The 11,787-nt window shown below is 39.9% G+C and overlaps 1 protein-coding gene across 6 annotated transcripts; it reads left to right on the forward strand.

The window, feature by feature from the left end:
- The first annotated feature begins 932 nt into the window (after positions 1 to 932).
- On the forward strand, positions 933 to 11,723 carry TTC14 (tetratricopeptide repeat domain 14). Of its 6 annotated transcripts, none has more exons than XR_010885005.1 (12): positions 933 to 1,115; positions 1,233 to 1,354; positions 1,621 to 1,820; positions 2,480 to 2,564; positions 2,656 to 2,785; positions 3,419 to 3,571; positions 4,277 to 4,348; positions 6,084 to 6,203; positions 6,285 to 6,407; positions 7,075 to 7,192; positions 7,323 to 8,828; positions 9,327 to 9,405. XR_010885005.1 is itself a non-coding variant. In XM_067301644.1 (12 exons), the coding sequence occupies exons 1-12, from the start codon at positions 952 to 954 to the stop codon at positions 11,207 to 11,209; spliced, it is 2,382 nt and encodes a 793-aa protein (XP_067157745.1). In that variant the 5' UTR covers positions 933 to 951; the 3' UTR covers positions 11,210 to 11,723. The 6 variants fall into 6 exon arrangements, 4 of the variants coding, with proteins under 4 accessions (XP_067157745.1, XP_067157746.1, XP_067157747.1 ...); XR_010885006.1 differs by having other exon boundaries at positions 7,323 to 9,203; positions 9,327 to 9,397; XM_067301644.1 differs by lacking the exon at positions 7,323 to 8,828 and adding an exon at positions 10,225 to 11,723 and having other exon boundaries at positions 9,327 to 9,436.
- Positions 11,724 to 11,787: the final 64 nt, after the last annotated feature.

Below are 11,787 nucleotides of genomic sequence, written 5' to 3' on the forward strand. Positions count from 1 at the left end.
TCACAGAGGGCTACATTTAAAAAGAAATGTTATAAACATTGCAAGCATTTACTTTCAAGGTGAAAAAAAAAAAGCAGTTCACCTGCATAGTAAGTCCCAGCTATGCCCAGCAGTTGTTTCTGTAATGCAATTTCATTTATTCGTCTTATAACAGTTCAAACATTTGGGAACCGATTGAGAACTAACCAACAACTCTCTGAGTGAGGTATTTCCTCACAGCTAAACAATAATATATCTATCTTCTGAAGCAAATATGCTTAACATTGAGAAAAATGTATTTTGCAGTAAGTACCCCTGCTACGCCTTCCCAGAACAAGATATAGTAAGGAAACGATGCCTTTTCTTTCTGAAGATTGGAAGTTGAGTCTCGATATAGGTGTATCTCTCTGCCCGTGCCGCCGGGACGGGCTCGCTGCGGGCAGGGAGGCGGCAGGGGCCCCGCGATGGCGCAGCACCCTCTCCCGGGCGCGGGCGGCAGCTCCGCGGCAGCGCGGGAAGCGGCCGCCGCAACGGCCGCGGCGGGAAAGCCGTTAGCGACCGTTAGAGCCGGTGGCCCACCTCAGCTCCCCCGAGCCGGCAAGTGTTTCAGTAGTTCCTGACAAGAACCCTGCAGGGTTTGTATTTTTTTGTGTGTGTTTCAGTGTTTATTTTTAGTTATGCTTGCACGCCCTTTTTAATATTAGCGCCGCAGACCCGAAAAGGTGTCGCCAAGCCCTGCGCCGCGGCCGGCGCCCCGCGCCCCCCTCAGGGCGCCCCGCGCCCGCAGGCTGCGCCGAGCCGCCGCGGCGCGTCCTCCGGCGCCCCAGGGGGCGCTGCGGGCGGCGGGGGCCACCGGGCCCCGCCCCTTCCCGGCGGCTCCGCCCCGCCGGCGCGGCGCATGCGCGGCGGGGGCCTCGGGGCGGGGGTTCCGCTTCCGGCGGCGGTGGCGGCGGTTGCCGGCGGCGCGGCGCGATGGACCGAGAGCTGCTGCGGCAGGCGCTGAGCTACCACGGCCCCGCGCTGCTCTCGCTGCTCCGCGCCGAGCAGCACGACAACCCCGACTTCCGAGGGCTGCTGCCGCCGCCGGGCGCCGCCCCCGAGCCGCCCCGCGGGGCCCCGCACTCGCCGCCCGCCTGGTGAGGGGCTGCGGGGCCGCTGGGCTGCGCCGGGAGCGGGGCGGGAGCGGCGGTGTGGGGGAGCGGGCGCGCCGGGAGGGGGCCCGGGGCCTTTCTGACGGGTTCCTCTTCCCCAAGGAAAGAGAGGACAAGCACCGACACCGAGATCCAGCGCTTCATTGCGCGGAAGGCGGATCTCCTTTTCGCTCAGGCCTGGAAGCCCAACGGCCCTCTTTGCGACACAATTGAGGAAAATGAAGGTAAGCGTGCTCAGAGGTGAACCGAGCTCTTCCTGTGAAAAAGTGTAGTTGTGCGACGTCTACTACGTAGCATAAGGATGCAAAAAGCTGGGTGCTGTTAAAAACAAGGTTGCAGAGTTTTTCGTGTTGTGCTTTTTCTAGTTCGTGCGTAAACTTCGTTATCACAAATTAATCAGTTTTTAAAATATTTTGCTGCAGTGAAGTAGTCTGTAATTTCAGGAGGTAGCTCGGTCATTAGCTAACTGTGAATGTCTCGTGTGTTGCAGAGTATTATGCTGTTATGCCTCCCCTGGAGCAGTTCATGGAGGTTCCCAGGGAAGACAGGAGAGAACTGTTCTTTCGGGACATCGAACGTGGCGATATTGTGATTGGGAAGATTACTTCTATTCGTGAATTTGGCTTTTTCATGGTGTTGATTTGTCTGGGAAGTGGTGTCATACGGGAGATCTCGGATTTAGAAATCACTGTAAGACAGCAATGATTAACAGTATTTTACTCTAGAACAGTAGTATTTTTAATGAGTGGCTACATCTTGCGCCTTTTAATGGAATGGCATGGGTAAAGGTAGAACTGAGCTCTGGGACAGGGAGCGATAGTCTGATTTGACAACATGTGATGCTCTGCTGAGTCAGCAAGTACTTCCACCCCTCTTCCCCTCCCCCCCCACTCAAAATGTGTTAACTGTGCATCAAAAAGTTCATCTATTTATGGATGTGTAAATTCTGATTTGCACCAAGCCATGCTAATTTAATTGTGTTTTTGTTATCTGAGGTTGGCTGTACACTAAAATTAAATTGGTATTCCTCTAGTTTAATCTTGGAGGAAGAAAAAAACTCTTGATTTTGTTGAAATGCTTTGGACCATTTAGCTGTAAAGATTGATAGAAATCGGCTAGTCCTGTTGGCTTCAACAATGTTACTGTATATTTTACTTCAGTGGGATAACTGCTTCTGTTTTTAAAAACTTGTATATGCGTGTATTTTAAGGTGACTTTGCATGTTAAAAGGTTGTTGTGCGGATGAATTCTGAGTGGAGGGGGAAAAAAGGGCAAGTTTTGTAATGCAGCCTATTTGGTTTTATAATTACCTGTGATCTTTATCATAGTTTTACTCTTTTTCATTGCAGGCTCTTTGTCCGTTGAGAGATGTGCCTTCCCATAGCAACCATGGAGATCCTTTATCTTATTATCAGGCTGGAGACATTATTCGAGGCAAGTAGCCACAGAAGTTGTTTCAGGAATCTGTTTGTTTCATTTTTGAGAGAATTCTGCCGTTTTGTCATAATTCTCACTGTTTTTATAGCTGCAGTCAAGGATGTTGATCGTTACCATGAAAAGCTCACGATATCGCTTTACATCTCGGCTCTTCCACCCAATCTTTCTAGTACAAAACTCGGAGTAATTACCTCTGATGAATTTCCATTACATTACAGGTAAGAATTTACTGTTCAGCTGTACTTACTAGGTGTGTTCAGTGTGTCTGAAGAGTGTCTTTGACAGACTGTCCTTTAAATTTTTTGGGGTTGTGTGTGATTTAGTTAGATGGTGACATACTTTGTTCGTTGTTCATCTCTTTAACATATGTGTTTCTGGATATGTTGGATGTGATTTGTTTTTAGAATCTTTCCCAAAAGGTAACAGAAGCAAAAAGCAGAGCGAGGTTATGTCCTCTAAATTTAGAACTTGAGGTATCTGTCGTTGTGAGACTGTTAAGAGAGACTCGCCAAAAATCTATTGACTTGGAAGCCTGAAATGTTAAACTCTAAATGACCCTTAACAAATGGCTGTCTCACAGCTGTCTCTGCAATTTCATAAGACTTTTATGTGCACTAGAGGATAGGTGCTAAAATGAATTCCAAAAAACTCTTAAGCTGTAGGACGAAAAATTTGCTAAATAGTAAGAAAATTTACACAGTGAAAGGGAACAAGATACCATTACATAATTTGCTTGTTTGCTAGTAATAAGCATCAGTACATGCGTACTTGCTCTGAACAGAAGCATCATAAAATTGAATGTACAACAGTAAAATAAGATTGTGTTTGTGTGCATCGGTGCTTTCTTTAAGGCGAAGCATGGAAGTTGCCAATACTTTAGAGACATACGAAGAGGTTTTGCATCGTTCTCCAGGATTTGCTAATCCATCAGTAGTTGAATATTTAGCAGAAAAACTAGGACTAAGTGAATCAAACCCACCATCTTTGATGAGAGGTCTTCAAATGTAAGTGATTTTTACATTGGTTCTATAGCTTTGTGGAGGTTATTCTAATCCACTGAAATAGGCTTGTGATTGGAAGTTTGTGTTCAGCAACTTCCTAGACTGCTGATACTTAAACCTTAGTCATTCTGTTTTGCATGACTGCAACCTACATGTCCTTAAATATTTAAAGCTAACTACTCTAGAGTAAGAAGTTTAAATTTGAAATTCTTTTACTTTGAAAAACCAAGATGCCTTATCCAACAAAGTACATTTGATACTGATTACTTTAGGAAGTTATTACTTAGATCTTGTTAACATCTTTGGATTGAAATGTGAGATGCTTAGGTTCTAATGTGTTTTATGTCACACGTTTATTCATAATGTTTGTTTTAGTAATAGATCTGAAGTTTTGGGGAATATAGCTTCAACTTATGTAGCTATTGATAATCTGAGCCCTTAAATATTAGGCTCCCAAGCAGGTGTGAATATGGTATCTTGTTAAATGTACTGCAACCGTATTAGTTCAATTCAGCACCTTAGAATGGGTCAGGAAAAACTGTTTTGGAAATGTAAAAGAATATTCCTGACTGGAGGACAGGAGGGCATTGTACAAATAATATTGCAGCCTATGTTAGATTTCATTACAGCTTTTAAGTTCAGTTTTATCGATTTAGAAGACAACTTGAGTTTTTGTTCATTTGCTCTTTTTTCTTTCTTTTCTTAAAGCAAAAATTTCAATGAAGAAGACTTTGCTCCTGCATTGAGGAAAAGGCAGTCTGCATCTTGGGCCTTGAAATGGTACGTAATACTTCGTTTTCTTGTCAGCACTTATTCCAAGATGAGGTTACAGGTTATATTTCTTAAAATAAAATATATTCTGAACCAGTTTTTCCACAGTACGTACACAGTCTGGCTGTAACCAGGCAGACTTGCTTGAAAGTAGCCCTAACTGCCAGGTAGATACACGATAGAGAAGGTTTGCAGATATGCTTGCAAATACATATCAGGTTTAATGAGAGAACTTTCCAGGATACTTACAGTATGCTGGCCAATAGATTACATGAGAGCCACATTTGTGACAATACTGAGGAGACAAAGTGCACAGTTCTCAATTTTACAGTTAGCAATTGAATGATCTAATGTTGCTTGCCATGCCATTTAAGCCTCAGACTGTAGATTTAACAACTGCACCTGCTATCTTTGAAAAGTAAATACACTGATGTGGCTGCATTTGGAACAGCAGCTCTGGGTAGGTGCCGTTGCGTGTAGGCTAAGCAGTGTACTTGGGCATGCTAGAGAGTGGAGGAGATGGGGGTGAGAGAGACTTTTTTTTTTTTTTCCTGAAAATGTAAATTGTTTGTAGAAAAAACTTCTCTTTGAATCTACCGGCTCAAAAAAATGGGAGAGAGGCCTCAGAATTTCTGACTTCTGTGCTAGCAAAGCAGCTTTTTTCATGAAACAATAGTGCTTTGTGACTTCAGCTAATTATAGAAAGGCTTTTTTCTAATGTTTAATATTAAACTTAATTATTTTTACCTGAAAAAGGTAAGAAAAAAGCTTGGTCTTTAAGCCAAGAAATGGGACTGAATGTTTTTTATTGCCTTGAAAAGGGGAGTAGCTATGGAAATGGAGGAAAATCGCTATGTGATGATCATTTTGTACTTGTCCTTGTTTGAAGAAGCATAAAGTTGCCAGAAAACAGTTTTCCCCTTCGCTGCTGGTCTGGGGGCGGTGGATGGAAACAGATATGAGTCTTTTCCCATCTCGACAGCCTCTGCTGTCGCATCCATACAGGTTGAAAAGTGTCCTCATCGTTCTCTTCTGCACATCCTTCCTCAGTTCCCAAAGAGAGAATTTAGTTTCCCTGTGAAAAATTTGTATGGCCGGCTGGGAAAAGAGTAGGATGTAATATAGGCTGATGACAACTATGACACCAATTTTAATGTAGTAAATCAGTTATGTTACTAGAGTTATAAGTAGTAATGTATCTAACAAGTTATTAAATCTGATTTTTTTTTTTTAAATAAAAAATTGAAGTCTCTAGATATTCCTCTTGTATCAGTTGCCTTACAGTAAGTTAATCTTTTGGCAAATGTAGAAGAAAGATTCAGATAATGAATATGAAATATAAAACCTCCAAAATATTTCAGTTTAAGGTGAACTGGCTTCAGTACATACCTCTACCAATCTCATCTCATGTCCTTGGTCTAATAGTGGATTTCGCTCTGTGTGTTATTAAAACTGTTCCAGTGTTAGCATGATAGTCGTATATACAATTCTGTGCACAAAAGTGCTTAAATGTTCGTTCTGCAAATGAAAAAAGTGTCATGTAGTAGTACTGTCTGAGGAAGTGCTCTCAGATGCCTTAAACTTTCAGATTAAGGACAGTATGTTGGTGTGCAATGATGTGAATATGGCATTGATATAACGAGCTAAGCTTAAGCACACACAACCATAGTTTTTAAGTTATTAATGGTATGGAATCTGCTTAGGCTAACTGTACACAATATTTTCTAAATATTTTCTTCTCCAGTGTGAAGACCGGAGTTGATTATTTTAAGGTTGGGCGCCACGTGGAAGCCATGAACGAGTACAACAAGGCCCTGGAAATAGATCCACAGAATGTTGAAGCTTTGGTAGCCCGTGGAGCTCTGTAAGTATCCTTGCTTCGTTGGGTTTTTTGCTTTGCGAAAGACTAACTTTGTTTGACTCTGTAACTCTTCTGTTCTTGTAGGTATGCAACAAAAGGAAGTCTAAACAAAGCCATAGATGATTTTGAAATTGCATTAGAAAACTGTCCCACCCACAGAAATGCAAGAAAATACCTCTGTCAGACACTTGTGGAAAGAGGCGGGCAGTAAGTGTTAAACTGTTTTTATGAAGTTGTTAGCAATTTTTCTCATAGTATTTTTATTATATAGTTCTAGTTAGGAGACAGAATGGCATCTTTCCTTCTTGGCTTTTGCCAAAAAAATGAAGTCTGCCTTGGAAATAAAACTGCTTGTGCAGTTGGCTTACACTTTCTCCTCTGTCCCAGTTAAAATCCTTGCAAAACAGTGGAGATTTAATCCTTGATACGCTTTAACTTATAGGATACCAGGCTTATGTACAGTTTTGTGAAATATTTGAATATATTAACAGAGATTATTTTTAGAAAGTATTTGTAACTAAATTGTATTCTGTTACTTTTCTGAAATATTTATGGTAACTACTGTAACAAAAAAATATACTTTTTAACTAATATTCAGGGAACAGATTTCTTTTGAGACCTGTGTTAAGAAGAGATGCAGTATTTTTTGAAACTGGAACTGAAATTCTAAACATGCTTGATGATGATTAGGAGATAATGTAGTGTTGGGAATATTGTTTTATTTCTTTACTGAGGTGGGCTAAGATGATAGATTGGGTCTTGGAGCGATGCAGTGTCATAGTACAAGTAAGAAAGGTAGTCCAAAAAATAATAAAAAAAGTCAGAATAAATTCTGTGGCTTACCTGTATATAAAACTTACAATTTGAATGTTAGGTTGGAAGAGGAGGACAAACTACTAAATGCTGAGAGTTACTATAAAAAAGCCTTAAGTTTGGATGAGACTTTTGAGGAAGCAGAAGAGGCCTTAACGAAACTCCGTAAGCACATGCAGGTGATTCTTTACTTTCTCTTCATTTAATTCTCTCAGTTACAATAAATGACCATAAAAATTATATTAAATCTTTTGAACGGAGAGTAATAAGTTCCTTATTAGTCTTATTCTCTGCTTCCCCTCTCCGCAGTAAATCTTTTATAGTAAGCATTATGGCTGTACCTACCAGAAGTAACGTACCTATTGATGACTTTACTGTTCTGAACAGGATAGTAAAGAAATGCCCAGCAGTGGCAGCAGGGAAAGAACAAAAGCCATTAACCCTATCAGCCAAACCTGGGATGAGAATACTCCACCACACAAGCAAGACTAATAATGTTGAATTAAAATATTTGGTGAATACAAACATGCAAAGTATAAACTCTTAGGCAGGCCAAGTAAACATTGCAAGCCCTGTCAGCAGCAAGATAGTTGTAATTTGGAATAATAAGAAAAAGATACAATAACATCAGCCAAAACTAACTCACAGGAAGATCATGTGAGAGGGAAGATTAATAGCTGATCAGTATTTAAGATTTAAAGGAAAATAGCAGGTGGGAGAGGTGGAGGGTTGGAAGAAGTTCGAGTGTCTTATTTTCTTCTCTGGTGTATGGGTTTGCACTTGTCTATGTACTTTTGAACTAACTGTACTTTTGTGACTGTCACTATGTCTTCACTTCCACACAGCACATTTCCCAAGTGAGCCCTGGTGGGTCGCTATGCTAAACTTTGTTGCCCGTTGCTTTTTTCTTTCATTTATCTCCTTTCCTTGTATTGTCTTTCAGAGAGGATCAAAGAGTAAGTTCAAGCACCGAGGCACAGGGTTGTTTTGCTCTATGCTTCTGTGTTTAAGGAAATAAATAGACATAGGTAGATATTAACAGGGCTTAATTGACACTTCTTTAGTTGGTGGAGCCATAATGCTCACAGGTTGTGCTGAAAGAAGGGGGAAGCGGAGATGTATGATAATCCTTAATGAAACTGAATTACACTCCGTATATACAGCACCGTATGCTATTTGAGCACTACCCATATTTGGCAATATAAAGAAGTATGACTGCTTTAGAAAGAAGTTTCAAAGTCTTGGTTAAAATGATGAATATTCTCAGCAAGTAGGAGATACAGTTTACTCTTCTTTAGCATTATTCTGGTAGAATGGTCATTGCAGCAGCTAAAACACACGATCGATGGAACTATTGTTCATTGCTTTGCATAGCCTTATCTGCGATTAAGGATTTCCTTTATTGTATCTGTTATGACGGTTGCTAAGTATTGAAAACCATAACCAGACTTTCTGCTCACTCTGAATAGAGCTATTCTTTAGGGCTGTAGATCACAGAAGTCTGTGATCTTTAAAGGACTTAAATAGTGTATCTTTAAGGATTATTCATCTGATAATCAGATGCTCTATTGCACTTACATGTATTTTAATATGCACTCCAGTACTTTCAAACTGTTGTGCAAGAATGGCTAAAACATAATTAAAAATGTTTTCCTGTAATACTGATTATGTGTTTTTCTCCAATGCATTTTCTTCTGAATTGGACCGTTGTTGCTGTATCTGACATCTGGTGCTGCTCATCACCCACAAACCTTTGGAACATGATTTCTTATGTAAACCATGCATCAAACTGGTCTGTGAAATTATTACAAAATGGTTTGTATTCAAATGTGGCCAATTTGACTACACTTCAAAATGGGTTCTGCCATGCCTTATTTGTAAACTACAATAATGATGCTTTCCCTCAAAATCCTCTCTCTCTCTCTCTCTCTTTTTTTCTCTCTCTCTCCCTCTCACTTCCCTCCCCCCTCCCCTTCATACTGCTAACATTGATTTTCTTGCATTTGCCATCTATACCTTTTGGGCTGCGTGCTTCATGGTGTGCTGGATCACGGGTACCACTGCAATGGCTGGTCAAATTTATCTTTTAATGGGATAAAAACTGCAATATGGTCCTTAATGTAAACCTGATTATCACAACGGCTAATGCCACACTCCTGAACAATATTAATTCTTGATCTGGGAATCCTGGTAAAACATCTTTGGTGTAATTATACATTTGAATGGGGTTGGGGACATGGGGAAAAATACCTGTGGTAACATTTTTACTTTTAATGTGATTTTTTTTTTTTTTGATGTTTGGGTTCAAAAAAGAAATCTTTGGAAATGAGGGAGAAGCAAGCTGCAAAAGAAGAGAGACAGAAAGAAAAGAAAGTAGAAACAAGTGCAGAAAAATTGCGTAAGCTCTTAAAAGAAGAGAAAAGGTAACCTTGTTATATTCAGTATTCTGATTCTTGAGCCTATTGTGCCAGAGCATTAATTTCTTTAATAAGAAAAGAAAACCCACAAACCCACCCCAAACCAGTAAGTATAAGAACTGTTATCTTAAGATAAAGGACCCATTGCAAATGCTGGAGTTTTCTGACAGTTAAAGCACAGATTAAATAGCCAAAGCATGATGCTCAAGCAACACCATTTAATGATTGTCTGCTGTTTTCTTGGCCCTATCCTTTTTACCTAGGTTGGTGACAAAAATAAGCTCTAATATCAGGAATTTACGAAATTCTGCTACTAAATCTGAATTTCTAATTATATTATCTTTACCATAACCATGGAAAAGGTCCTATGGTTTCAAAGAGGAAATGGCAGTAAGTGCAGTTAAGACTGTGAACAATTCATTTCCAAACAGATTGTCTAAGAGTAAGCGAGGTAGAAATGTAAGTTTCTTCTCCAGCATTTTTCCTGGGCAATGTTCTTTAAAGTATATAGCCTCTAGTAGAAAAATATGTGGAAGATAAGTTGACTAAAAATATTTAGGAAGTGCAATGGGATATTAAACTGGGAAAGATTACTTTTATGATAGAAGTGCTCTGTGGATTTAATATGAATTCTCTTTATAAAGAAATGGTATTTGAAATCGTGTCTTGACAGGTCAGGCCCAGTTTCCTTTCGTGTCCAATTTCAGCCAAACTCTGGAGAGTACACTTTTGCCTTGAACATACAATCTTTCCCTGATACTGAAGATTATTTCATAGGTTAATTACATTTTTAGGTTGAAGAAGAAAAGGAAGAGATCAACTTCTTCCTCCTCCTCCTCCTCCTCTTCCTCCTCCTCGTCCTCAAGTGACTCTTCATCAGATGTATCAATTTCTTCTTCCTCCTCTTCTTCTGATCACAAAAAACGCAAGAAAAAGCATCGGAATAAATCCGAGTCTTCCCGCAGCTCCAAAAAGCACTCATCTAGATCTTTGCATTATAAAGATCAGATTAGGAAAGATGAGTGGTATTCGCCTCCAGCTGATACCTCTGCTTCCTTTCTTAACCAAAGGTTTGAAGTGGAAAAACTGCTGGAAAGGCAGGACAGCTTAGTGTATCCAAAAACAGAGGTAAGAGAGAAAGACAGACACTGTTCTCTATCGAGGACTTCAGCTGAGGATGAAGACACTTTTGGAGGTAGGTCTGAAGATTCAAGAGATTCTTATAGTAGCTCCAGAACTCAAGCAAGTAGTAGCAAAATTGAACAATATGGTAAAACGGACAGATTTTTCTCTGGTAGGAGGAGTTCATCAGGTTTGTTTTATAAATCAGATGATAAAACTAAGATGCATTATTTTAGGAAATTAGACAGGGAAGTAGAGGGGAAAAGAGAACAGTTTAAAAGATATGGCTCAGGTCAGGACAGGTACTATGCATCTCCAGGAGGGTCTGACTATTCTGGCAAGTCAGTGGGAAAGTACAAATCATATTCTAGCACTTGTTTACATGAAAGTGATAAAAGTTATGATGGTGGTAGGCATTTATTAAGTCAGCATAAAAATGAAAGGAGAGAGTATAAACATAGAGAAAGAAGTTATGAGGAGACCGAGGAGACGAAGGAGACTAGTACAGCAAAGGAAGTGGACGAGGAAACTACTCTAAATGGTAAAGAACAATCAGAAGGTGGCATTAAAAGAAACCTGCCCCAGAACTTACTTAACATATTCAACCAAATTGCTGAATTTGAGAGGGAAAAAGGAAGTAAGCAGAAGAACCAGTAAAGTACCTAAGAAAATGCTATTATGCTGGATGTAGGTAAAGGAATTATTTTCAGGTATCTGTTAAGGAAAAATATGCCCTTGAAATGCATATGAAAAGTGATAGTAAAGCAGAATCTGTTCTGTTGTGCAGAATGTGTGGCAAATATTCTTTAAGGTAAAGAGATTGCATCTCTTTCTGCCATACAAGGATATGTCATATTAAATATCAGTTGTTATTTAAAATCAAAGTTCCTTGTACTCTTGACCTGGGATGTTCCTGTACAATATTCTTGGTGTGACTGGATGAAATCTTAATCCTTTGATGCCCTTAAACTGTAGTTAGTTGTGTAACTCACATCAAATATGCACTTTAACGACAGGTGATTTTTCTTCTTCCTAGGGTACTATTGACTGTTAACTATTTTTGTATTAAACCTAACCTCCAGCTATTCAAAGGGGATAACTGAATGGAGCTGATGTGCCATCAATGTATATAACTTATTTGATCATTAAATTTTATTAGTTTTGTGTCTTAGTTTTTGTTTTAAAGTCACTGGTATGTTTGACTGATACTGCTGAACTGGTGCATTGGTTGTATA

Source organism: Apteryx mantelli, chromosome 9, assembly GCF_036417845.1.
Source record: "Apteryx mantelli isolate bAptMan1 chromosome 9, bAptMan1.hap1, whole genome shotgun sequence".
In the NCBI taxonomy this organism is placed as follows: domain Eukaryota; kingdom Metazoa; phylum Chordata; class Aves; order Apterygiformes; family Apterygidae; genus Apteryx; species Apteryx mantelli.